The 27,413-nt window shown below is 41.5% G+C and overlaps 1 protein-coding gene and 1 non-coding gene across 6 annotated transcripts in view; one reads left to right on the top strand and one right to left on the bottom strand.

The window, feature by feature from the left end:
- Positions 1–27,407, top strand: part of ZFYVE1 (zinc finger FYVE-type containing 1) — a 44,865-nt gene extending 17,458 nt beyond the window's left edge. For 3 of the 5 annotated variants that reach the window (XM_006925421.2, XM_015599714.2, XM_025042055.1), the window contains exons 3-12: positions 1,988–2,492; positions 6,817–7,031; positions 17,743–17,849; positions 19,820–19,928; positions 20,476–20,573; positions 20,665–20,782; positions 22,558–22,728; positions 23,447–23,627; positions 24,133–24,246; positions 25,782–27,407. In XM_006925421.2, the coding sequence (XP_006925483.1) occupies positions 1,988–2,492; positions 6,817–7,031; positions 17,743–17,849; positions 19,820–19,928; positions 20,476–20,573; positions 20,665–20,782; positions 22,558–22,728; positions 23,447–23,627; positions 24,133–24,246; positions 25,782–26,014 (1,851 nt within the window). In that variant the 3' untranslated portion in view covers positions 26,015–27,407. Of the gene's footprint in view, positions 1–1,987; positions 2,493–3,964; positions 4,774–5,313; positions 5,469–6,816; positions 7,032–17,742; positions 17,850–19,819; positions 19,929–20,475; positions 20,574–20,664; positions 20,783–22,557; positions 22,729–23,446; positions 23,628–24,132; positions 24,247–25,781 lie in introns of those variants that run through there. The other 2 variants (XM_025042057.1, XM_025042056.1) reach the window with 2 other exon arrangements.
- LOC112473976 lies at positions 3,925–4,043 on the bottom strand. Its single transcript, XR_003044237.1, has one exon. It is a non-coding gene; the product is annotated as a 5S ribosomal RNA (ribosomal RNA).
- Positions 27,408–27,413: the final 6 nt, after the last annotated feature.

The following is a 27,413-nucleotide window of genomic DNA, read 5'->3' as shown; positions in this document are numbered from 1 at the left end:
TAAAATACCTAGTAAGGTGCCTGGCATTTATTTTTATTCATTCAATAACTGGATATTGAGCTCCCCCTCTGAGCTATGTTGTGTTCCAAGTGCCGGGGATGTAAAGACAAAAGCGAAGGACACTGTCACTGCAGTGGGCATTCAGTAAGTTGTTAGAATTATCTAGCATTAAGGCTCCTAATGATGTAACAATAGTGATGCTATTAGTAGATAATGACTGGTTTAACACCTTGATTATGGGAAATGAGGGCCTATATTATCACACCCGTGATCTGTTTACATTTCTGTAACTATCAAACCAGCACACTCTTAAATATTAGGAAGGTGTTTTTTCTCTTATGGCTAGAAGATACTTGCTGTAAAGGTTCATCATTCCTTTAGCTGGAATAAAACATTACCTGTTTGGATTAGTAGCTTTGATCCTGGGGTTCTGCGTTCTGAGAGTATTGGCCCTGAGCCTCTTTCTGGAGCTCCAGTCTGGTATCTCACTGGCACTAGTTCTCTTCCTTCTCGGCCTTACTCTTAATAAGGACTGCAGTGTTCTTTAAACTGTAAACAAATTATGGAGGGATGAAGTTTGACCAGGGTTTTTTTTTTTAAATAACAGCTTGATTGAGAAGTAATTCACATACCATATATTTCACCCTTTTAAAGTGTACAAATTAAAGTGTTTTTAGTATATTCGTGAAGTCGTACAACCCTTACCACTGTCTAACTTCAGAGCATTTTCATCACCCCAATAGAAACCCTGTATCCATTAGCAGTAACTCCCTAGTCCCCTCTTCCCTCAACCTCTGGCAACCACTAATGTACTTTCTGTCTCTGAATTTGCCTAGAGTGGAATGTTTCGTATAAATGGAATCATAGAATGTGTAACACTTTTTGTCTGGCCTCTTTAACTTAGCACAATGTTTTCAAAGTTTGTCCATGTTGTAGCATGTGTTAGTACTTTATTCCTTTTTATGGCTGAATAATATTACATTGTGTGGCTATACCACATTTTATATATCCATTCATCAGTTAGTGGACATATGGGTGGCTTCCACTTTTTGGTTATTATGAATAATGCTGCTATGAACATTCATGTTTAGGTTTTGTGTGGACATATGTTTTCAGTTTTCTTGGGTACATACCTAGGAGTAGAATTACTGAGACATATGGTAACCCTATGTTTAACTTTTTGAGAAATTGCCACACTGTTTTCCAAAGTGGCAGTGGCGTTTTATGTTCCTACCAGCAGTATGTGAGCATTGCAGTTTCTCTACATCCTTACCAATGCTTGTTATTATTTTTTGATCATAGCCATCCTAATGGGTGTGAAGTGATATCTCATTGTGGTTTTGATTTGCATTTCCCAATGACTAATGATGTTGCGTGTGATTTCATGTGCTTAATGGCCATTTGCATATCATCTCTGGAGAAATGTCTACTCCAAAAATTTTTTTTTTTTGCTTAAAATTGAGGTCGTTTCTTTAAAATATTTAATTAGGTTATTTTTTTTCTTTGTTGAGTTCTTTATATACCCTGGACACTAGTCTCTTATCAAATGTATGATTTACAAATATGTTCTCCCATTCTTTGGATTGTCTTCACTGTCTCGATGGTATCGTTTATAAAACAAAAGTTTTCAATTTCGATGAAGTCCATTTTATCTATTTTTTGTTGTGTGCCTTTGGTGTCACATCTAAACAACCACTACATAATCCAAAGTCAGAAAGATTTGCTCCTGTGTCTTCTGAGAATTTTATAATTTTAGCTCTTTCATGACCACTAAGTTCTTATACTGTCTGAGGCTTTGAGAATTCCTGTTAGCTGTTTGCTAGGGAAAGGACTGTGGGGCTGTTATCCTGGAGCTTCTTTCCCTTGCTCCCTTGGCAAGTCAGTCAAGGACCTTGACTCTGGGAAGCACTCGTTCTTCTTGCATATGTGTCTAGCTATTTTGCCATTTCTCTATTTCATTGTCTTTTTTTTTTTTTTTTTTTTTAAGGTAACGAATGAAGAAGACTTTATTAGGAAGTTGGACTGCAAACCTGATCAGCACCTGAAGGTGGTTTCTATTTTTGGAAATACCGGTGATGGAAAGTCTCATACCCTCAATCACACTTTCTTTTATGGCCGTGAGGTCTTCAAAACCTCCCCTGCCCAGGAGTCCTGCACTGTGGGAGTGTGGGCAGCATATGACCCAGTCCACAAAGTAGCAGTAATAGACACGGAAGGGCTCTTGGGGGCTACGGTGAATCTAAGCCAGAGAACACGGCTGCTGCTTAAGGTCCTGGCCATCTCAGACCTCGTCATCTATCGAACTCATGCAGACCGGCTGCATAATGACCTCTTCAAGTTCCTTGGGGATGCCTCAGAAGCATATCTGAAGCACTTCACCAAGGAGCTCAAGGCTACCACTGCCCGCTGTGGTCTGGATGTCCCCTTGTCCACCCTGGGCCCTGCTGTTATCATTTTCCATGAGACTGTGCACACTCAGCTACTGGGCTCTGGTGAGTAGATGGGGTACTTTGTCACAGATTGACTTTTCTCAGTACAGGGCAGCCATTGGGCTGCAGTAGCAATGTGATGGTTGCTACTGCAACCTTATATCTGCTTGAGAAGACATAAGGAAGTGTTTCCAGAAGGATGGAATGAACCAGCCATGCCAAAATCTGTTTATGGTCAGAGCGAGGATTGAGAATTGCCGAATGGCTTTGGCAAAATAGAGGTCCTGGTGATTTGTATAAGACCTCTTTCCCAAGGATGGTGGGTGTGAAAGCCTAATCAGAGTGGGATTGAGAGAGAATAGAAGAGTGAAGGTAATGAGTATATTCAACTTTTTCAAAGAGTTTTACTGTGAAGGGAAGCAGACAGATGAAATGATAGCTGGAGGCTGATGTGGGATTTCAAGGAATTTTCCCTTTTTAAAATTTAAGATGTGAGGTATGCGCAGACATTTGCGTACTGATGGGAATGAGTCACTGGAAAGGGAACAGTGCAGATGTAAGAGAGAGCCGGAGCATTGGAGTAATTCGCAAGAGGAAGGGGTGGCCTTAGGACCATGGACAGTTCATTTATAACAATGGGAGAGAAGGTAGAGTATACGGACACAGCAGCAGGTAAGTAGGTAGGTGTGAGGTGTGTGTGTGTGTGGAAGTTGTCTTCTTGTTTCTATTTTTTAGAAGAAAGATCATAGGAAGCAAGATCATCACCTGAGAGAGAGGATGAGGGAGCAGGTGGAGCAACAATAACTGGATGCAGGTGGAGACAATAGCGTTGGCCCCTAACGCAGTTACACTATTTACCTGTTTATTACATGCACAATGTCATGTGCTGAGCCCTAGGGCACCGAACTGCAAAAAAAAAAAAAAAAACCAAAACACTTCCCACCTTCAAATAAATCACAGTCTGGCTGAGGAGACTGCAGGTGTTCTGTAGTAAATGTAGGTGCTGGAGCTGTGGGAGTACAGAAGAGGGACACATTACATGAGATCTAGAACACAAAGAGGTGACCTTTGAACTCTAGAGAGTTGGCTAGATAGAGGAGGGGGTAGGGATGCTGTACGAGGAGCAAACCCCTAGTGGTTTGAAGGAGCAAGTTGTGTCCAGGGAACTGCAACTAGTTCTGCTATAGCTTCCCAGATTCCATTCTAGCCCCTTTCAGTGCACCCCCACACAGCATCCAGAGAAATCTTTTTAAAAGCTTAATTTATAATTTAGATCATGTCATACTCCTGCTTGCAACCTATCAGTGGCTTCCCACTACATCAAAATAAAATCCAGACTCCAAATTATGGTGTCCTCAGGCTAACTCCTGCCTTCTCACCTATAGTTTTTTTTTTTTTTTTTTTTTTTTTTTTTTTTTTTAGGCGAGGCAACCCTTGGTTGACCTCAGATTGCAAGGACCTTGTCAGCTTACAATCCCTTATTTTTTATTTTTCACGCCTACAGCACCTGGTCTTCCTAGGTGGTCTCCCATCCAAGTACTAACCAGGCCCAATCCTGCTTAGCTTCCGAGATCAGACGGGATCGGGCTTGTTCAAGGTGGCATGGCTGTAGACTGAACTCTTTCTCCAGTTATCCTCCTCCATTCCCTCCCCCTGCTCATTAAATGCTCTCCCCACTTCATGTGTGTGCATGCTTGCACGCCTACTCTGGTAGCCATACCAGCCTTTTCTCTGTCCTCACCTTTGCCTATGCTGTTCTTTTTGTCTGGGACACTCTGCTCCCAGCAAGCCATACTTTTTTTCAATTTCAACTCAACTCTCATCTCCTTGGAGCCTTTGCCAACCGTCTCGTGTAAAGTTGTCCTTCCTCCATTCTACTGGTTGTGCTCTTATTGCATCACCCTGTTCATTTGCGTCAGAGCACCTGTTGCCATCTGAAATCATCCTGTATGTTGGCTTACTTGATTTTCTTTTTTTCCCATTAGAATGGCAGCTCCACAGAGTCAGGAACCTTGCCTATCTTATTTATTGCTGTATCTAAAAAGCTTGGCTGAGTGCCTAACACACAGTAGGCTCTCATCAGATGTTTGCTGGATGAATAAATGAAGAGGCTCAGTGTGATTATACGAGGAGGAATGGTGGAGATACTCTGTAATCTGAGTGTGGATGGCTTTGACTCAGTCTTCAAGTATGACAGACAGCACCTCCTAAAGGATTTTAAGCAGAGAGATGTTCAGATCTCTGTTTTCAAAGGATCCCCCAGCAGCCTGTGGCAGGCTGAACTGGAGGCAGCCTGTTACATGCCTGGAGGCAAGGAGACCAGCAGGAGGTATCAAGGTTGTAGGTGAGAAGTGATGGGGGCTGAACCAGGGCAGTGGCAGTAGGAAAGAAGTGGACAGACTAGGGCCATCTTAAGGAGTTAGAATCTGAAGGACCTGGGTCTAGTGGGAAGACGAGAAATGTAAATGTTTCAGAATGGAAGAAGAAACTCATAGCAAGTGACTGCAAGGTAAGGAGAGGAGGTTGGAAATGCTGACGTTAGGATGCCTCCTGGGGTCAGCATTTTCATGCCACTTTGGATCTTTACAGCTTGATTGAGGGGAAGGTTTACTTTCCAGTAAAGGGTTTTAAAATAACCAGCTCTTAAAAAATAACTTTTCTTTATATCTCTTTCTTCTTCCTTTCTAGTTTTCTTTTTCTTTCTTTCTTTCTTTCTTTCTCTTTTTCTTTCTTTCTACTTCTTTCTATCTTTCTTTCTTTCTTTCTTTCTTTCTTTCTTTTTCTTTCTTTCTTTCTTTCTTTCTTTCTTTCTTTCTTTCTTTCTTTCTTTCTTTCTTTCTTTTTCTCTTTCTTTCTGTCTTTATTTTGTCTTTCTGTCTGTCTTTGCTTTGTGCTGTGCACTATGCTAGATTTTTTTTTTAAATAATATGCTAACTTACTGTATCTTTGTTATTCAGCTGAGTCAATAGCAGCCCATTTTACAGATGAAGAAACTGAACTGAGAGAGCTTAAGTTATGTAACCAAGAAGGTTCCAGCTAGTAAGTTGCAAACTTGGGATTCAAAACGAGGTCTTCTAACTTATAAATCCAGATGTTTCTGGAATACCACTCACTGCCGCTGCTTGAAACCTTGAGATGGAATTGAGGCAGCCAGAGTTTATGCAGGGTAGAAGGACCGGTGTCAGAATTGTGGGCAAATTGATAATTAAATTTTTCCTATCTTATAGACTTTCTGATTTTGTTTGATCATGTTCCATTTCTGGATAGAGGGTTTCTAGGTGGTAGTTAGTAGGCAAAGGAATTATCTCTGCTTTACAAATGAGCAGAACCAAGCTCCCATAATTGTTTGGGAACAGTGATTATATATCTAGGGACAAGCTGTGAGATGTGGTTTTGGGGGCAAGTGAAGTTGGTAAGGCTCCGCTGACCACGGGGATACTGCCTGCTCCTTCCTTCAAAACTTACAGCTACAGGAAGAGTTTAGGAGGAAATAGGTTTAGAGATTAACTGCAGAATTTTGGTTACTTCTCTTTGATGACTTGACTTTTAAATTTGAGCTAAAGCCATATCTCCAGTGTTAATAGAAGTGATTTTTTTTTGTTGTTAAAAATTAATGGAAATTTAAAAAGTTCTTGCAGCTTTTACCTCCAAAACTTTTATTGAATCCATTTGTACTACCAGTCCCCAAATTTCTAGATAATTTTTGGTGAAACTATGGGGAGGTTCGTATTCTCATACATTAGCAGTTACTTCACGGCTTCACCAATATAAGACCAGCATTTTCAAAGTAGCTATTTATTTTAAGTGTTGTTAGTAGTTTAGTGGTTAAATATGTCCACAGGATGGAAGACTATTTAGCTGTTAAAAAGAATAAGGAACTTCTCAGTATATCATGATAAGGACAGATACTTACAGTAGTTATTAAATGATAAAAGCAGTTGCATATACATATTGGTAAGTGTAGGAAAAAAGTGAAAAGGTAGACGTTGAATTTTAGTTACTTTTGGGAAGTAGGAGGGAGCAGAGGACATTTTTCTCTTTGTATTTTGAATTTTTTATGAACAGATTAAAAAACTCTTCCTTGAAGTATAACGCACATACAGAAAAGTGCACATTATATCAAAAATGTAAAACGTGATGAATTTTCACAATCTGAATGTACCCGTGAAATCAGGACCAGATCATGACACACCAGCACCCTTCATCGAAGCTCTTCTCAGGCTCTCTTCTAGGCAAGAGTACCCTGAGTTCTAACAGCATAGATGGTTTCACTTGTTTATGTCTTTTATATGGAATCAGACTGTGTATTACTTTCATAATGAAAGATAGGTGACTTTTTGTTTTTAAAGGAAAGTTACTGTTCATGTCCCTGTTTCTGCTTGTCCAGATCACCCATCAGAGGTGCCAGAGAAGCTCATCCAGGACCGGTTCCGGAAGCTGGGTCGCTTCCCTGAAGCTTTCAGTTCCATTCACTACAAGGGAACAAGGACTTACAACCCTCCCACAGACTTCTCTGGGCTTCGGCGTGCTTTGGAGCAGCAGCTAGAGAACAATACCACCCGTTCTCCCCGGCACCCAGGAGTCATCTTCAAAGCCCTGAAGGTCAGTTGGCTCCTGCCCCTAGTGCTTCTCATGGAGGTACCAGTGGGTGGTGAGAACACTCAGTTCTCCAGCTTTAGTTTGGTGCTGGTGATTGGAAACCTGGCCTGGAAAGAGGTTATAAGAAAAAGAAGCACATGAGTGCAGTTTGCACCTGTCAAATGATCTCATCTTGCTAGGAGCCACAAGTACAGAGGAATCTTGGCTGATAGTTAAAAAGTGACAGGTCTTCATCTTAGAGAAAAACTAGGCTTTTAGGGAATAGGAAAAAGCATTCATTTCTGAGTGGTGTGGCTGACCTCGTGTTGAGGCTCAGTTATCTGGACAGCCTTGGTGCTTTTTCTTTATATGAACTCTGCCTTTTTTTTTTTTAACCTAAATTAATTTATTCCAGAAGGCAACATTTTATAATCACTATGAATGGAAAACTAGTATCACAGGTAGAAATTTTGCCAAGACAAAAAACAAAAACAGATACACAATAACAATAATTGCTGTTTATTAGGTACCAAAGTTCAGAGGACCATATATGGATTCGTTCATTTAATCTTTATATCAACTCTGTGAGCTCAGTACTATTACCATCCTTACCTTGCAGATGAGGAAACCAAGGCATAGAGAGATGAAGTTATTTCACATAGTTCCTAAGTGGCAGCAGGCGTAAACCCTGGTTGTTTACTCTAGAGCTCCTTCTCATAACCAGGAAGACTCTTAACTCTCAACAAATAAAATACTATATTATTTCCTCACTAGAGACTGTTGCTCATGGAAAGCTCTGAGACTGGGACTTGTTTTTTCTCTATTTAAAAGGGAGATTAGCAGCAAGTGTTCAGGAGATGCTAAAGATACAGGATTACCTAAGTGAGACTTTCCTCTTAACAGAATCTGAAATTTTGAAAAAGAATTGAAAGGAGACTAATTTCTGCTGTGGAATTTGATAATGTTATTCAGTGTATCACCAAAATCATGTTGTATGCCATCTAAAATTCATCTTGTATACACCATTGATGTGTGGCCTACCTTTTGGGAAACCTCTCTAAGCATTGTGTCTTCCTCTGTTACAATCTTGTGTATCCCAACAGTGATATCAGTGTATTGTTTTGATAATACACCAAAATCCCATTACAAAGCACCTTGCTGTTCCAGTTTCCCCTGTCCTGATAATAGATGGCACTTGCTTCTTTGTAACAGAGGCACTGCCACCTAGGTCGGCTGTGAGCCCTTCAGCCGTGACAGGCACTGTGTAACCCATTTGAGGCCCTCTAGGATTGATTAATCTGTTGTTCCTTCTTTATCAAACAGCATCTTAATTTAAGCCTCACAGGTATCTATATAGGTGGTGATCACTGCTGTACTAGATAGCATCAGCTCACTCCTACAGTGGTACAGCTACTCTACCAATTCTACATTTTTATAGCCATCAACAGACCAAAAAATCACTGGAACAGTGGCAGTGCTGGGAACAGATGATATAATTGAAAACCGTGACTTGAGGTATTACTGATTATTGAAAATTGCCATTTTAGAATTGATCAGGTAATCTCAATGAAATTTTGATGTCTTATCACACATGCATTGGTCAAAGCATTCCCTGGGCCTAGTGATAGCTGAGAAGAGTTTTCCCAAAAGAAATTTAGAAGTTGTTGATATCTTTATGGGAATAAGAAATCTAATTTTGGAAGTTTGTCTGATGATCCATTTATGTTGCATTTGTCTAAATTCATATCCTCTGGCTTATGTAAGTGTAGAAAATGTTGGCTACACAGTAGAGTATAATGATGGAAACAAAGACCACCCATAATAGCCACTGTTAACACTGCCCTTACAGAATGTGTTCTGTGCATTAAAAATATATATACTTTTTCATATTATAGATGTAAATTTGTCATCTTTTTCTCGTGTAATATCATAAACATTTTATTATATTATTAGAAGGTTTTTCTGAGTTATTTTGATAGTTGTACAATATTTCATTGTCTGGATACATCAAAATAACAAATAACAAGTATTGGACAAGAGATTATTAGTAAATTTTCTTTACTGTAAATAACACCTAACATAAATATTTATATTTATGATATAAATAACAACTAAATATCATAAAGCTCTTTCTATATCTGGAATTATTTTTCTAGGTTATATTTTGTTGAAGTAGAAGATTATGTTAAAGGGTATGTGTATGTATATATACATAAACAGTGAATATCACATATCTATCATTTCACATAGTTGGATACAGCATCTGATTTTAAACATTTTTGCTTATTTAGTGACTTTTTTCCATTTTGCTTATTTTAGTATTTCAATGATTTTATTTCAACACAATCTTTTATTTTTACTGTATTCTTTATTTTACCTTACTTTGTAATAAATTCATCAAATCGATCCCTGTGAATACTGCTTACTTTTTGTGCACACCTCTGTGTTGTAATGGCTGCAGGCTTAGGACAGAGGCACAAGAAAGGAAGGCTTTTGGGGCAGTCCTTGCAGGTAGGGGATCTGGAGAAAGGACAAGGAAATGTTGACAGGAAGATTGGAGCTAGGGATTTGAGGATGCCTGGAGGGTTAGGGGATAGAGACTGAGACCGGAAGGGGTAAGAAAAGGGGGTTCCCTTAAAGCCAGGCAGGCCCTAGTTTACACAGGAACAAATTTTGGGCACATGTTGCTTTGCTTAATCCATTGAGTTTAAAAGGTTTGCAGTGGGGCACAATATAAACAATTAGTGAATCTGGGTAAATTGTGTATAGGCGTTCCTTGTACTATTCTTGCAACGTTTCTATTAGTTTGAAATTATATATCAAAATGAAAAGTTACTCCCCAAAACACATTTGTGGTTTTTACATAGTGGTTGCTATAGGCCAGAAGTTTTTGTCCCCTCAAAATTCATATGTTGAAATCCTAATGCCCAGTTACATGGTTTTAGGGAAGACTTTGGAGATAATTGAGTGGAGCCCTCATGAATGAGATTAATGCCCTTATGAGAGAAGCCCCAGAGAGCTCCCTGGCCCCTTTGGCCATGTGAGGACACAGTGAGAAGTCCCCATCTATGAACCAGAAAGCGGGTTCTCACCAGAGCCTGACCATGCTGGCGCCCAGATCTTGGACTTCCAGCCTCCAGAACTGTGAGAAATAAATTTCTGTTAAGCCACCCAGTTTCTGTGGTATTTTGTTATAGCAGCCTGAATGGACTAAGGCAGTGGTTGGTTAAAAACTTGGGCTTTGGAGTCAGACAGATTTGTGTTGGAATCCCAGTTCTGCTTACCATCTGCTTGGTTTTGGGAAATTTGTTCGTTCATTCATTCATTGAACAGGTAAATGAGTGCATTATGTGCCAGGTAGAGTTTGAGGTGCTGGAAATATAATGGAGTACAAGATAGACAACAACCATTGCGTTTCCCAGGACTCCTTCAAACCTTTTTCTCATCTGTACAACAGGGGTACTGATAGAATGTTCCTAATGAATTTGAGGTGGAGATTAAATAGAAACAACATACTTTAAGAAACAAAGTACTTAGTATATGGTAAATGCTCAACAAGTGTTAACTATTGTGAATATTAAGGGAAACTATGAAAAATGATTATATTTGAATAATTCATGAAATACATTACTACTAATTAGAATTTGAGATTAAAACATATTTAGATGTACTGGCTACTGGCTTTGTCATGACTCAGAGGACTTAAAAGTGAAGATGGCACCCACCTATTGCAAACATTCTCCAAAGAAGCCGAATCCCTACTATGTTATATAAAGGGCTATAAATCTGATCAGTATGAATTTTGATGACTAGGCCAATGGCTGGGTTAATGTTTGAGTAAGACCATCAGGAACACTGAGTGCTGTAAGTAGTAATTAGTGCAGAGATTTTACCCTCAGGAGTCTTGGATGGCCTACTCCAGGTCAGTTTGTTAGGCACTTTTGAGAAAAATAGTTGTACTGTATTCTTATGAGGTGATAGGAACCATGAAGCTTTCTGTGATTAAATTGAGCCTGGTCAACTGGAGTTCTGATGATTCTCGGTAACTGGTGTCCTCAGGGTTTCACCTGGACCCAGTATTTTCTATTCTCTGAGGTAGGGGCTGTGCTGTACTGAGGTGTGGGACCCACTGCTTCTGTCCATGGGAAGGAGTTGTCTAAGAATTATTTTTTAGGCTCTCCCCAGGGAATTGTTGGGTGCTTACAACTTACTCAAATCCTTGAAAAAATTGTTTTTGTCCTTTTTTGGTCGTTGTTTTAATTCATCTACTTCAAATTAGAAGTTGTCAATGCTCTGATTATCACTAATAGAAAGCTACCTTTAAGGTCTGCATTAGGCAAATGGACCTAGTAGAGTTTTATTGCTGTTAAAATATATTCTAACTGAAGTCTTCAGCGTTGATAGCAGTGTGCAATATGGCTGTCTATTCTTCTCCACTTGTTTTTTATTTTGTTTAATGTTGTATTTATTTTTGCAAGTAGCCTTGAATCCTTTTTGGCACAAAAGATGGGGATGGGCATAAATAGGTAAATTATCGACGCCAAAATAACTTGTTTGGCTTTCTGTTTCTCCCATTTTTTCCTTTCTCCGTGGTGTTCTTTACCTTATCCAGTTCCTCACTAACTTACCAAATAAACACTCTCAGAAGGCTAGGGATATGTTCTAATGTGATTTATATGATTTTTTTCCTATAGGATTTTCTCTATTTTAGATAAAATATACAGGAATATTGTTAGGGATAAAATACAAACCCTTTAGAAAAATGGAGAGACAAATCACTTAAGAGGCAATCAAAACTGTGATGCACAAATACAGAAAGCTCAACTCTCCTAGTAATCAAAGAAATAAAAATTAAAATCAGAACCATACAAGGGCAAATACTGAAAAGTCTGGCAATAAAATGTCAAAAAGGATACGAAGCAGCATAAACTCTTATAAACTGCCAGTTGAAGTTAAACTTAGTACAACCACTTTGAAATGTAATTTATAAATATCTAGTATAAATAAAGACATGTGTAATATATATTCTATAGTTATATCATTTCTAGGAATTTGCCTTAAAGATACTCTTCCACAAGACCAGAAAGAAACCTATGTGAAGATGTTAAGAGCAGCATTCTTTGTAATAGCAAAAAAATGCAAACTAAATGTGCAAAAAATAGGTAAATTGTTTTATTTTATGATCCTTGCTACTTATTTTAAAAAGAGAATTGGGGCCATAATGTATGTATGTGCAGCTATATATGTTGCTTTTTTTCATGTCACATTGAAGCCCAGCATTTTTTCCATGCCATTAAATATTCTCTTTTTGTAAACATGTTTTTTAAATAGCTGCATACTATTCATTTATATGGATGGATCATTTTTTACATGTAGTAATTCTGCCCTTATTTTAATAGTGGTTTCCATTTTTCCTTATTATATTTTCCATGTATTTAAAGGTATTGTCCACATTCTACCTCTTTCCTTAGGGTAGATTATAACAACTTCCACTACTACTGCTGGCCAACCTGTATAGATTGCTTTCTAGATGCCATGTACTGTGCTCTGCACTGCACATATATTAATTCATTGAACCCTCATACCAACTCTGTGAGGTAAAGAAATGGAGGCACTGAGAGGTAATTAATTTGCCTGAAATGACTTATCTACTCAGTGGTGGAGAATTTAACCAGTTAGTCTGGGTCCCAGGTCTGTGCTTTTAACTCTGTGCTATATTCCTTCTCAATAGTTATTTCACTTCTAAGAAGGTCAGAGGATGTGGTCATCTGTAAAGGTTTCTGATACATATTGCTAACTGCCTTTAGAAAGAGCATTCCCATAAGTTGTATTTGAATGTTTGGTTATTTTAATTGGAAAAAAAGTCATTTTTTGAATTTAAAAGCAATGTATGTTCGTGATAAACAATCCAAATACTACAGAAATGTGTACAGTTATGAGTTAAGTCCCTTTTTCTCCACTCCTCCCTTACTCTGTGATAATCATTGTTAATATTTTCTTGTGTATGCTTCTAGAAGTTTTCAGTGCTACATGTGTGCATATATATAATGTGTATATTTTTCTCCCTAATAAATGGGATCATAGAGAATTAAGTCCTTTTCTCCTTCCCCATATTCTCTTCTCATTTTGCAGATAACCATTCTAAGTAGTTTCTTATACATGCTTCCAGAAATTTTCAATGCTATATAAATACATGTATACACACATATACACACATACACTTTTCTCTTCATACATGGGATCATACCATTCATACTGTTCTAACTGGCTTTTTTCCACTTAATTATGCATCTTGATTATCTTTCTATATTAGTACACAATATACATACCTCATTCTTTTTAATGCCATTGGTAAACTTTTAAAAAGTTATCAGTTGTATCTTATCTATGAGATTCTACCTGATTGATATAGCACTATCATTGGATTAAAAGGGAGCCTAAGCGCTACTTTTCACATTCATTATTGAACAAGAAATGCGATTAATGAGAAAAGTCAAAGAGTTTGTAGTGTGTGTGTGTGTGTGTGTGTGTGTGTGAGAGAGAGAGAGAGAGAGAGAGAGAGAGAGAGAGAGAGATCTGCAGTCACTTTCTGCTCTAGTGGCTTGCTGTATGTGTCCCGATTAATCCTGCTGACCTGATCACTCTTCTGCCATTCAGCCACATTATGGTCCAGGCCCAGCCCCTTTTTTCCAGCTGCGTTATTTCCTACTTTTTGACCACTCACTCCTTTGCTCAGGTTCCATGGTAGTAACAACCCAGATATCTACAAACAGAGTATACCCTCAATGAGCAGGAAATCTGTTTAAAGAGATGCCCAGATCCCTGTGAATAAGGGAATTGAATATTGAATTACTGTTGGCTGTATTTACATTTCCAGATAATCAAGAGGACCATTTAAAAGTTGAATTTGTATAGGTTTTATACAATACCTTCTTTAGCCTCTGATCTCTAAATGTAAAAACTGACTTTCCAATTCTGTCACATCAGGAAGCATCTCTTAAGTATTTATAAAGTTATATTTTGTTGGGGGTGGCATCATTGATTACATAAGAGTCTCCATTTTGAATCAGAAAATGCACTGCTAGCCCTTGATGACTGGGACTAACCTTTCAGGTTCAACAGAAAGCTATACTGTTACCAAGACAACTAAAGTTCAAGATCATCTGGTCTCCAGGCAACCTTTTCCAGACTTACCTCAAATGCTTTCCCAAGCTTTTTCAGGAGAGGTCCTTCCCTGGCTATCTCTTATAGCTTTGGGACCTCGGGAGGAGGAGAGCCCAAGAAACCCTGGAATGATGTGAGGTTTGGAATTTTTGAAAGACAAAGTATATGATTAGGTTGATGGTATCCATGCTGAAAAGGAACAATCAGGTTATAGAGGAAGAAGGACAATTTCTCCTTGCCTTTGTATCTAAAACACTAACATCAGGTTTTTAAAAAATTGGTTACTGTTATACTCTCTTACTCTTGAGCGTCCTCCTGAACCTCGTCAAGGTCTGATTCATTACTAACTGCCAGCTCTTCGGTGACTTATGAGGGAAATGAGATGTTCTTTGTGTTAACCAGCATTTCAGAGGATGGGTGACCAGCGTCTGAAATGATGAGGCTGGTTATTGTAAGAGTTCTCTTTCTGATGTCATAAGAGGTTACTGTTGCCTTGGCCAGCATAAGCCAACAGTTAATTTGTCTAGGGCAGTTTCTATAGCACATGTTCCATGGGAATCAGGCTGCAGATTGTTTCATGCCAACCCTCGAGATTCTTAGAAATACACCCGTATTTTTCAGAGAAGTGAACCAGGCCACTTGAGTTTTGGAACAGAAAGAACTTTGTGATGTCACTATTATTGGGCTGTAATTTTATATTTCCTGGGGAGTGGCATCCCCCCGAATTCAACCCAGCTGTTGAACTCATGCTGAATATGATTATTTTCCCTACGACAAAGTAGTACTTAGGTTATTCATTTAGTTACCTGTTTAAAAGGAAACACTCTGGGGCTAAATATACTCTTCTCTACTTTTCCTTCTCTCTACCTCTTTCATAGCTTCTACATTCCTTTGTTATCTCTTTCTTTCTCAATAAGCATCTTTTTGCAGCTAAATACAGCAGGTACTTGAATAACATAGTTTTCTTCAACGTCATTTTGTTATAACATTGGTGAGATGCCTTAGGATCTTAACTCTTGTTTATATCAATTAGCCTATGGTAAAATTGGGTTCGTTATACATCGTTTAGCTTGAAGTCACAGACCTAATCAAAGACGTTAAGTGAGGAATTACTGTATTCACCCACACATACAAGCAGCCATGAATACTAATGAACTATCTTAGGAAGGAGAGAAATTCTTATATCTCCTGTGTTACCTGGATTAGGTAGTGAGAGTATCTAAGGAAGAAAATAAGAAAATTCTCAGCATACAAAACAATAAAAATGGCAATAATAGCAGCTAATGTTTTCTGAGCTCTCAGTCTATGCCAACTGCTCTCATAGGTAACTTCATTTGATCCTCAGTGACGACCCCTATTGAGGAAGACACTACTAGCATCCCCATTTTATGGATAAGAAAACAGGCACAGAGTGCGAAGCTGCCAACTACAAGCCGAAGTGATTCTGGGGGAGGGGGAGTCTCATGTTTAATTTCTGCAAATTTTCCATTCAGTTTCATACTCTATCCATGTTTGTTTTTTATATAAAAATAACTTTCTTCCCAAATCTTTCAGTAAATTGATGCCTTAGAATGGTAATGCTCTGTTTCTCACCACCTTGCCCTAGAGTTAGGCACACACCTGTTTGAGAAATACAGCCTTAAGAGCTACCAGTAATTTGGCCAATCAGGGAGTAGTTAGCCTTAAATTTGAGAGGGTCTGTGGCCTAGGAGGAAGTCTGGCTCAGCAGCAGAGCCAAGGTGAGGAGGAGTGGGCAGGGGTTGGAGTGTGCGCTTGGTGCTGGGGCTTTTCATTCCAGAGGTCCTGGTTGAGTTCCTGTTAGACCTTTGCTAGGAGTTAGAGGAGGATACATAGGTAGAAAACTTCTAGTCTGGGAGATGAGATACATACAGCAGGCCCTTAACTTTGCATCATTGCTAATTACTCAACATCTAGTTCAGTTTTGAAACAACAGACTTTTAGAGAAGACAGAGCATAGTGTGTGCCTAAAGTGGTTGGTGGGAAGTCTTCATGGAAGAGGTGAGACCAAAAAGATCCACAAAGAGTGGAACACATTAAGAAAGAGAGAGGACAGTGTAGGCTAGTGAGCGATTCTACTTCCCTTCTCATTTATGCTCATTAATATCCATATATATTCATTTATATTCTCTCTCAAAGTCTTAATATTTTCCCTAAGTTACTCTTTACAAAATTACCCTCAAGACGAGAGGACTTATATATATTATTATTTGTCAGACCTTTTTTTTTTGGTCTGAGTCAAGGATTGCCACTTGGTTGGCCATCACTGGCAGATGGGCCTGTGTGTTTTCCTTGCAGAAGCTGAATTTCAATGCCTTTAGGTGAGTCATGCACCCTCAGTCTGACAGATTCCTTGTCACTACTCTTGTCTTACACCTGACCTGACTTGACATTGCTATCACTTGCAAACTTGAGTTTGCAGTTCATGGTGTTAAGACTTCATTGAAAAAAGGGAAAGGAATTTTAACAAATAAGTTCTCATTAAAAGAAATTACCTTCAGAGCTTGAGAACCTTAGTTTAAAACCTAATCTGCTTCTTTTCCACAACTCATCCTAAAATTTCTTTTGCCTTTTTACCAAAGTAACATTTTATCCTGTTGTTTTAGACTACTTTTCCTTCCCTTCCTGTGAATAGTGCCTGGCTGCCTCAGCATGGGAGATTGAAAGTTAGAAGAGATTGAAATATACTACGTGTATTTAATGATTTTAATATTTCAAGAGATTGAAATATACTACGTGTATTTAATGATTTTTTTAAAGCCCAGAAAGCCCATTTCTGTTTAATTTATATAACTTTTTCCACTGCATGTGACTAAGGGCCTGACAGGAAAAAATCAGCTGAGGAATACTTTCAATATAAAGTAATGAGTGAAAACAGAGGATTAGAAACGAAAGTGCCTTTCAACATAAAATTTTCAGTTTGCCTCTGCCAATACTTTATCTTTCTTCTTGGCATTTATTTTGGCCCTTTGCTGTCTTTTAGGTTATTGTAGTTGATTAAAAGCTGCCAAACGCTACAATAATTCTTCCTTGTTTTTCGGCTGATGACATTTTTTTCTATACTGAGATAGTTCTGTGGCCTAGTAAACTCCAGATGCGTGCCTGTGGTTAGAACTGGGATAGAAGCCCAGGAAACTCCCAGCTCACTGCTCAGCTCTGCCTCTGGCTTAAACATGAAACACCTTCTTGAGTCTTGGTTTCTTGGTCTCAGCTTCACAAGGATGAAGTGGTGATTAGTCAATATCCGTGCTGGTTTTAAATGAAAGACTGAGTGTGTGAGGTGTTTATAAGCTCCAAGGTATTAGGAGAGAACAGTCACTTTGCTTACTTCTGACCCCTCAGAAAAATGGGCTGGTTCTTTCTGAGGTTTCCTGTGGTGAGGATTGGTGCAAGTTGGGCCAAGAAGGTTGAAGTCATTGGGTTCCCTCTTCCTTCCATGGAACCTGTAAGAAATAAGCCAGCAGTGAGAGAACCTTAGAAAGGCAAGTAATGGAAGGGCCAAAGCACAAGGCTCTCTGCTGAGTGCCTTCATGTCACCTTCCCTCCTCGGCAGGCATTGAGCGACCGCTTCAGCGGTGAGATCCCCGATGACCAGATGGCGCACAGCTCCTTTTTTCCAGATGAGTACTTCACCTGCTCCTCCTTGTGCCTCAGCTGTGGGTAAGTGAGGGCAACTGTCTCCCCACCCTGGGAAAAGAGACTTAGAATGGTGCTTCTCAGACTTCAGTGGGAATGCAAATCATCTGGGATCTGGTGAAATTATGCGTTCTGACTTAAGGGTGGGGTGGTGGGACCTGAGATGGTGATTTTCAAGTTCCCAGGTGATCCTGGAAGTTGCGGGACCACACTTTGAGGTTGAGGGGATTCCAGACATGTGGTTATAAAGAATTCTCCTGAAGATTCCAACATGGTTTAGATGTGAAATTGACTGGCTTCTGGTTTGGTCAGTTTTTACTACGGAAAACTTTAAGTTGCCTATTTTTCTATGTTTCTCCTATCAGGGCTTTCAATTATAGTTATTCCATTTATTCAACTAATATTTGATAGCTAGTCCAATGTGTGCAAAGAACTGTGGTGTCAATCCTAGTTGATTCACTATGAGAGCAAATGCTTAGAGCACATTAGAATCATCCTGGGAGCTTTCAGAATTATGCAGGCCTGGGCCCCACCTCCAGTGAGCCTGATTTAATGGATCTGGGGTGGGGCCTTGGCATTGGTGTGTTTAAAAGGCTCCTCAGATGATTCTACTGTGTAGCCTGAGTTGAGAACATTGTGTTAGAGCAGTGCTTCTCAAATTTCAATCTGTGTTTGCATTACTTGGGATCTTGTTAAAATGCAGATTATGGATAGGCTGGTCAGTGGGATTCTGCATTTCTAACAAGCTCCTGGGTGATGCCTATGCTGGTGGTCTGTGGACCACATAGTTTGGTACCAGGGATCAGAGCAGTGATTCTCAAATTTGAGCATGTATCAGAAAAACATGAAGGATATGTTAAAACAAATTGTTGGGCCTCACCCCCACAGTTTGAGTTAGCAAGTCTGGTTGGCGTAGGGCCTGAGAACTTGCATTTCTGATAAGTCTCCAGGTGATCCTGATGTTGCTTATTGGAGACTCTACTTTGAGGATCACTAGATTAATTTGAGCTGTTGATGGCTATGAAATCACAGTTTGGTGACTTGTCTGATGGAGCCCAGGGGATTTAAATGCAGTGTGTCACAGTCAGATTGCATTCTTCCTGTTGTGTAGACATTCCTGACCCACCCCTTCACCACTAAATTTTTTCCTCACATCGGGACCACTGCCTGTGTCCTCCACATTTGCACATCTACAGGAAACCTGAGCCTTTTCTATTATGAATGGCCTTTTTTTGTGGAACCCTGTAGGCCATGTGCTGGGCGCTGAACCACTTTGGCTCTGGGATTATTATAGTCTGGGCTCTGGAGAACTAAGGATTGTCTTGGACAGAGGGATATTAGTTGCCATTGTGGCTTAGCTTCCTTTTGCTTTCCCATCAGCCCAGCATGAGGGGTTCAGGCTCTGTTGGATCATCACTTTTCCATTCTAACTGAGCCTCACCAGGGTTTCCAGAACTTTCCCTTCTATCATAGTGAAATTCTAAAGTCCTGACCTCTGTTTTTGTGTTATCGGGATGACAGAGCTCACTGTTCATTAGGAAGGTTTTTTGTCTGGCTTAAGGCTTCTCTTAATGCATTGCCAAATATTGGGGCTTAGTTTTTGTTTGGCATCTTAGCAGCCTGTTCTGGTGAAACTTATTTTATGCTGTTTGGAATTTTGAGTTTCTTGAGAGCCGTTCAGGATTTACCTCTTGTCAAGGTATTATCTTCTTGTTCCTCTCTTCCTACTGAGGGGCCAGGTAGTTTTTCTGTTTCTTTCTTTCTCTTTTTCTCCTCGTAATAATTCCTTTACCTCTGTAGAGATGTTGATTGCAAGTATAAGAGAGTCATGTGGGTTCTTGATACAAACTGTCCTGTCTGTGCTCAATATTTGGGGCCTAGTTAATAACCAAGGTCTGGTTTGGGCCCTGTGTCTGGCTCAGAATCAGATTCTTCTGCGTAAGTGGCATTGGCTCCTTTAGCTGCCTCACTGTCAGCTTTTGGGCTTCACTCAGGGCTGGATGTAAGAACAGCATGAATCATGGGAAAGAAGGAGTACCTCATGAAGCCAAGAGCCGCTGCAGTTACTCCCACCAGTATGACAACCGAGTTTATACCTGCAAGGTGAGTCTTCTGAGGTTCTCCCTGCTCTAGCAGCTGGCTTGCTGGTCGCACTCTCCTTTTGGAAAGACTGGCTTGGGGCCACCTTTGCTGCATCTCAAAGTATTTGATATTCAAATTGAATATCTCTGGAACTTCTCAGATCTAGCCAAAAGAACTCATATCTGTTGCTCTGCCCGCCCCCCGCTTAAAGCTTATTTTTTCCCTTATTCTGTTGAGCTTATATGCAAGAGTCCTATACATTGATGATTTGTCCTTCTTAAGAATAGAAATGCTCTTCATGAATCTGGTTTTGATTGATTTCTCCTGTCTGTGACAAGGGCGTAATTTCCAGCTCGGTTTTGGGGCTCAGGATAGGTACACATTCAATTCATGACCATTCAGGGTACTGGCTTCTTTAGAGAAATGAGCTTTCTTCTGATGTGCTAACCTCGGGGTCTGTAAACTCTCCGCTGGAATGGTTTGTGGGGAGTGGGGCTGGACAGGGACATGAAGAGGCCAGGGGGTCTGGTGTACAGAGAAGAAGCTGGCAGAGTGCTCCATGTTTCAGGCCTGCTATGAGAGAGGCAAGGAAGTCAGCGTAGTGCCCAAGACATCTGCTTCCACCGACTCCCCCTGGATGGGTCTTGCAAAATATGCCTGGTCTGGGTGAGTTTAAATGACATAGCTAAGGGTTGTTTGTTGTGTTCGTCTCCCAGGTGCCTGGCTGGGTAATAGTATCTGTTTACATTCCTTGTAGGTATGTGATCGAATGTCCTAACTGCGGCGTGGTCTACCGTAGCCGGCAATACTGGTTTGGGAACCAAGATCCTGTGGATACGGTGGTGCGGACAGAGATTGTGCATGTGTGGCCTGGAGTAAGAGCAGTTTTATTCATTCTCTTGTGTCATTCACTTGTTCACGTGTGTGGAAAAGCGGAACTTGTTTAGAATCAAGGTTAACCATGAATTTCAGTATGTTGGTGGTTTAGGAAGGCATGATCCAGAGAACCTTCTTGTTCTAGATCATTAATTACTTTCATTCTTTTTGCATAAATATTAGAAACACAACTTAAAATAAAATGAATAAAAATTGATCTATAGTTAAACTGTCTCAGCAAATGAAACTTCAGTTTTTCACATTCTCTTATTTTCCATATGCATGCTTGTAATTATAATTTATGTGCTGTTTATCTGCATTTTTCTTACACCACAATTTTATTTCTACGTTGCTTCCACTTTTCATGATTCTCCTATGTGGTGACTTTGTGATATTCTGTCTCGTGTAATAGTTTGATTCCCCGTTCCCTTTTTAAGCATTCATGCTGTTTATAAGCTTTTTTTTTTAAATCAAAGAAAATGCTTATAGTGACCATCTTTATATAAGAAAGCCTTTTTCACGAGGGGAGGGGGAATTTTCTTGAAGTACATTCTAAGAAATGGGCTTACTGTAGACTCTATTTTTTAAATTTGACTTTTGAATTCAAGATGTTAGAAAAACAAATCTCTTTATGAGGCATTGATATATTGCTTTCATTCTGTATTAAACCACAATTCACACTTGGAATAACCCATAAATTACAACACATTCAAAACCTTTTCCCTTCATGAAAATGATACACAGTTTTCTCTAAAGGACTTACTTGGTGATGTTCCTCTGGCTGGGTGATTCCTAAAGCCACTGGTAGGCCAAAGAGGCCTACCTGCACATCCACCTTTGAGCTTTCCTGGATCCTTCAGGTACCAGAAAACTGACGATTTCCTTATTTCATTCCTCTTCTTTCCAGTTTCCAGCCCCGCTGAAATTTGTTACTACAGTGTGCTCTTGTGTTTGGAGCCCACCCCCTTGGCATGATGGTCCAGGCCATCCTGTTCCAAGGATTTCATATAGCTTCAAACTAGTATAACTTTCTCACAAGGCTTTTTAATGACTAATGTCTTCTGTTTTTTGATCTGCATTAATTCTTTTTTGTAAAAGCTATCGTCTTTACAGCTAGGTAGTTTATATTCCAAGAAAACAGTTTATATTCCAAGAAAACAGTGATACTGTAGTTTACTGTGAGGCTGTACTCCTGATTGTCCTGGGGATTAGGGAATACAGGCTACTCCTCTTCTGTTCACTCACTCACTCATTCATTCATTATTTCAGCACATGTTGAGTATTGTGTGCTCATAATTGAACTAGATACTTACAAAAATCCAAAACATGAAAAAGATCGACTTTTGTACTCAGAATTCACAATCTACTAGGGAGTCAAAGACATAAACACATGGAGATAGGCTTCCTGGAGATGCACAAATGTTAGAGGAACTGAGAGGAAGGGCTTCTAACCCAGCCTCGGGTGGGGGGGCTTCCTACACAGGTGGTGGTGTCTTTACACAAGTGTCTCTTGGATTGTAGTTTTCATATGGGCAAAGTAAGTCCTGAATTGAACAGTTGTGCACCAGGTTTTACAGTCACCTTGAAGAGAGTATATCAGTAATGAGTGGTTTGTGTGAAATTGCCTAGAAACCAGAGGGATTCCTGGTTTGTCCCATTTTTTCTCTGCCAGGGGGTTTGTGGTTCTGAGTCGGCCATAATGTGTGTGCAACTTACCCGAGACCTCCGACTCCTTGTGCTCAGAGCATGATGGGAGCCTGTATTTTTATTTCAGACTGATGGCTTTCTGAAGGACAACAACAATGCTGCCCAGCGCCTCTTAGACGGGATGAACTTCATGGCTCAGTCTGTGTCTGAGCTTAGCCTTGGGCCCACCAAGGCTGTGACATCCTGGCTGACAGACCAGATCGCGCCAGCCTACTGGAAGCCCAACTCCCAGATCCTGGTATGGTGTGGCAGGGCAGTCTGGTATCCCTGGCATGACTTGTTTGCCTTGTGCCACTTCACTGTGCCCTAAGCTTGTTCTGTGAGGGAGGCGTGCAGTTTCTCTCCCAGAGTATTGGAAATGTGGGATACACTGAGGCAGCCAGTGTCGCCTTTGCCCACCGATTTCCTTTTATGTTATTCTGCAAGTATTTTATTTATGGTGGATTTTAGTTTCCTTACCTACAAACAGTTCTTATTGGTCAGATGTCTAAGATCATAGAATCTGGAGGAAAAGAGTCTTTAGAGGTCACTTAGGGTCATATTCAGCTTGATACATCTCTACAGCACCCACAGTAAAGGAGCACCCAGCTTTGGCCCAAATACTTTGTGAAAGGAAACTTTCTCTTCACCAATTTCCCAGAGGCTTTTTTCAGAAGCTGTGAAAAAAATGATTTCTCATTGCTCTTCTGGCTAGAATTAGCCCTTCTGAGAACCCTATGACTCAGCCAAATGATCTGAGTGCTTTTCCAGGCTCTTCTTGGAAGAAAATGATAATCACAGCTGTGCTTCATTGGGGGCATTCCGTGTGACTGGAAGTATTAGGGCCCCTCCATTAGGACCGTCGGGGTCTTGCCGTTCCAAAATGGTCCTGTGGTCCTCCCCCTGGGTCTCACTGACTTTCTCAGCTGAGCAGACATGAACAATACCTGCCTTTTTTTGTTTTGGGCTTGGAACAGAGCTGCAGCAAGTGTGCTACATCCTTTAAAGATAACGACACCAAGCATCACTGCCGGGCCTGTGGGGAGGGCTTCTGTGATGGCTGTTCATCCAAGACGCGGCCGGTGCCCGAGCGGGGCTGGGGCCCTGCACCTGTGCGGGTGTGTGACAACTGTTATGAAGCCAGGAACTTCCAATTAGGTAACACGGGGCCCAGGAGCTGCAGGAGTAGGGGGGAACCTCTCTTCTGGGCACTGGGTATTGGGAACTGGGCTCCCATATGCTTAACCGTGTTCCTAACTGCATCACTCTTCTGAGAGCAGTTGCTCCCTTGGTCTTGGCCAGTCATTCTCTGAGCTCTGCATTTACAGAGTCCCGGGGGTGCTATTCCTCAAGGAGGTTAAACCTGTCCTGTTTACCAGAACAGGTTTCCTTAGAGAAGGTTCTAGGTTATGCTTCTCGAACCTTTCTGGCTTACTTTAAAGGAAAGTTATATAATAGCTCCAGAGGGTTGAGGTAAAGGACGTTAGTCATCCAGTTTCAGGGTCTGGGCTGGCCTGGCCCGCAGCCCGGACCCTTGTGCCCATTGCAGGACAGTACAGTGGTACCCTGGGAGGAGAATCCAGACGTGCTCTGCTGTTGCCCTGAGTTTTCCATTTGGAAAATGACTAAGAGCCAATGGCTTTTCCTTTATCATTGTCTACAGATGTTACTGAGGCACAGGCAGACGATGAAGGCGGGACGCTGATTGCTCGGAAGGTGGGCGAGGCCGTGCAGAACACTTTGGGAGCCGTGGTGACAGCCATTGACATACCACTAGGTGGGCCTGGCAGTGCTTCTCTTGGGTGTAGTGTATGTGGGATGAAAGGTTTAGGAGTGTCCCAAGCTGTCATTTTGTCAAAGCCTTGCAGACCTAGATTGAGTTGGGCAGCAGGGAGTTGACTGAAACCTGATGGATATTTGCTTACTTCCACTTACCTCAGGGGTTTTGTGTGTATCTGTGGAGGCCATCCTCATGCACCTATTGCTGCATAACAAACTACCTGAAAACGTAAAGGCTTAAAACAACCACCATTTCATCATGTCTCACAACTTTAAGTCAGGAAGGAAGGGTCGTTATTCTGCTACAGGTGGCATTGCCTGGAGTTATTACCTGACATTCCAGTGTGGCAGCTGGACTAGTCTCAAGGTGCCAAGCCAACCTCAGTTACATGCTGGGCTTTGGCAGGGATGCCTGGAGGTCTGGGTTCAGGAGAGCTCCCGACTGTCTCCGTGTATTCACCACATCTCTCCAATGTGGCTTTTCCAGTGGCAGTTGGACTTCTTTACGTGGCGGCTCAGGGCTCTAACAGCTAATGTTTCAAAAGACAAGAGGTAGAAGCTTCCAGTCTTATAAGGCCTGGGCCTGGAAATTGTCAGTTCTACCGAAGTTCCCGGTAGGCACAGAGCCTGCCTAGATTCGAGGGAGGGGCGGGAGTGTCAGAATTCGTGGCTGTCTAATCCACCACACCGGCCAAGCTTTTATTTATTTAGGATTTGAGATAGCGACTCACTTCTGGTTCTGAGGGGTACTTGTAACCCGGAGGAGAAGAAGGAGAGGAAGGGAAATGCACCAGTGTGCGGACGGCTTAGGCAGGGGCATCTGGGCTGGGGTGTCTCCCTTCGTAGGGGAGAGCCCAAGGACTCCTGGGTTGGTGGTGATGAAAATTGCTTCTAACAGAATCACTGGGGCTCATAAAATGAATAGATGATAAGCTTTTGACCCCAGGGTATAGGAATAGATAGATCTACCCAGGCTAGAAGCTCAGGTTGCATCTGCTCTCACAGGTAATGGGAGAGGCAGGGGCTGTCCTTGGCACAGAGAGCCCGCCAACTATGTTCACCAGTGCTCATCTGCTGTTGCGTCCCAGGCCAGTGCATTAGACACATTATTTCTTGTAATCCCCATAACTACGCTTGAAGGGTGGAAGGAAGCCAAGGCCCTGAGAAGTCACCTCTCTTAATCCTGCAGCTGCCAATTAACTCATGCTCAGTGGAACTAGGATTTGAATGAAGATACATCCTGACTCCAAAGTCAGACTTTTTACCATTATTCCAGTAGCTCTTAATGCAGCTGCACTTTAGGGTCACCTGGAAAGCTTAATTGAGACACAAATTTCAGCCCCAAAGATTCTGGCCTGGGTGGCATGGGGTGAAGACCAGGTGTCTGCATGTTTTAAAGGCCCATAGGTGATTCTGTGTGCAGTTGGATTGTGAGCCAGTGGAGTGTCTGAGGATGGATGCCTTCCTGCCCGGTGGGTCTTGGGGTGTTGGGTTCTGTGTGCCCCGCCCAACATGTTTCCTTCTCTGCCGCAGGTCTAGTAAAGGATGCGGCCAGGCCGGCGTACTGGGTGCCTGACCATGAGATCCTGCACTGCCACAACTGTCGGAAGGAGTTCAGCATCAAGCTTTCCAAACACCACTGCCGGGCCTGTGGACAGGGATTCTGTGACGAGTGCTCCCATGACCGCCGGGCTGTCCCTTCTCGAGGCTGGGACCATCCTGTCCGAGTCTGCTTTAACTGCAATAAAAAGCCCGGTGACCTTTAACCCCAGCTCCCTCTCCAAGTCCTTCACAATTCCTTAGGTTCTCAGGGTTAGAAACAGAAGTCTCATTGAGGTAGGCCCTCCTACTGGTCACCTGTTGTGGTGTGTATCCTCTCTGCTCATCCTGGGGCTGCTTCCCCATGGTGTGGGGAAGGGCAGATGGCAAGCTGGGGTGAGCCTGGCGGCAGGCCCGAAGGCATAAACCCCTGAGGGCAGGAGACTGAGCAGCTTATAGCAAAGGGGAATGAACCCGAATCCATTGCATTTATTTCAGTTAAAAATAATAAATATATGCCCATATAGACATACGAAAGGAATGTGGAGTATATTCAGGCTGCTGCTGGTTATGAGGACTTACCGTAAGTCTGTCCCCAGCACAGGGATAAGGTGGCAGTGGCAGCAGGTCTTCCCCAAAACCGAGCCATGTCCAAAGCCACTGCATTGCTGGTCACCTTCTTTCCAAGCCTTTGAAACCTCTTTTTCCTTGCCTTTTCCCTTTATGCCTCTTGGCTGCCTGGGGCAGTGAGCTTCCTAGGTGCTTGCTTGGAATAGCCTGAAGGGGATCTACCTGGGCCCACCAGAGCTGGATTCCAGTTCTTGGCCTAAGCCCGTTATAGTTGGAGACCACTCAGCTTAGTGTGCAGGTCACCGGAGTGGTGGAGGGTGAGGGATAGGGTCCTCAGCCCTGAGAGGTCAAAGTGCAGGTGATGTCACATCCTCGTTCCTGGGGAGAGCTCAGAAGGAAATGGGCCTTCTCCAGCAGTGTTTTCTGCTTGTTGCTGCTTCTGTCTGTGCATCCACTTGGCTTTCCCGAAGGCTGTACCCTGCTCCCAAATAGAGCACCTGCTTCCCTCCCCCTCCAGCCCCTGAGCCCACCATCTGCTTCTGAGTGTTGCACTAGGATTTTTATTGCTTGTTTTGAAGTGTCTTAATTCTTTGTTCCCAGACACATGACTCTTCTAGCTATTGGAGGGGTGATCATGAGAAATCTTCCAGGGAAACAGAGCACAGAATGGACTGTTAGTTTTTTTTGTTTTTTTTTTAAGTATATATAAATATTTCAACAAATCATTAAGAAAAAATTCTCTCTGGTCCTTGCAAGAGAAGTTAAACGAACTTTTGCTTCTCATCAAGAGCTGGGACATCTGTATCTATCATGACTGGAAAGAGACTATTGTGCTGAAATCCTATCATCATGGTGGATTTTATCTTCAATGGCCAAAACAGAAGAATTAAAAGCAACATAGTTCTTGACTGAACTGTTGGGGGCGCTGAGCTGCAGGGAGGTACGTGGCAGTCATTCCTGGCGTGTCAGTGTGACGTGAGCCCTGGAATGTGTTGGTCCTCAGACCTGCCCCCTTACTGCCTCCTGTGGCCCAGTGACGGAGGCCCACTCTCGTAC

Source organism: Pteropus alecto, unplaced genomic scaffold (genome assembly GCF_000325575.1).
Source record: "Pteropus alecto unplaced genomic scaffold, ASM32557v1 scaffold8, whole genome shotgun sequence".
NCBI classification, from domain to species: Eukaryota; Metazoa; Chordata; class Mammalia; order Chiroptera; family Pteropodidae; genus Pteropus; species Pteropus alecto.
This window is presented reverse-complemented; position numbering and strand designations above follow the sequence as displayed.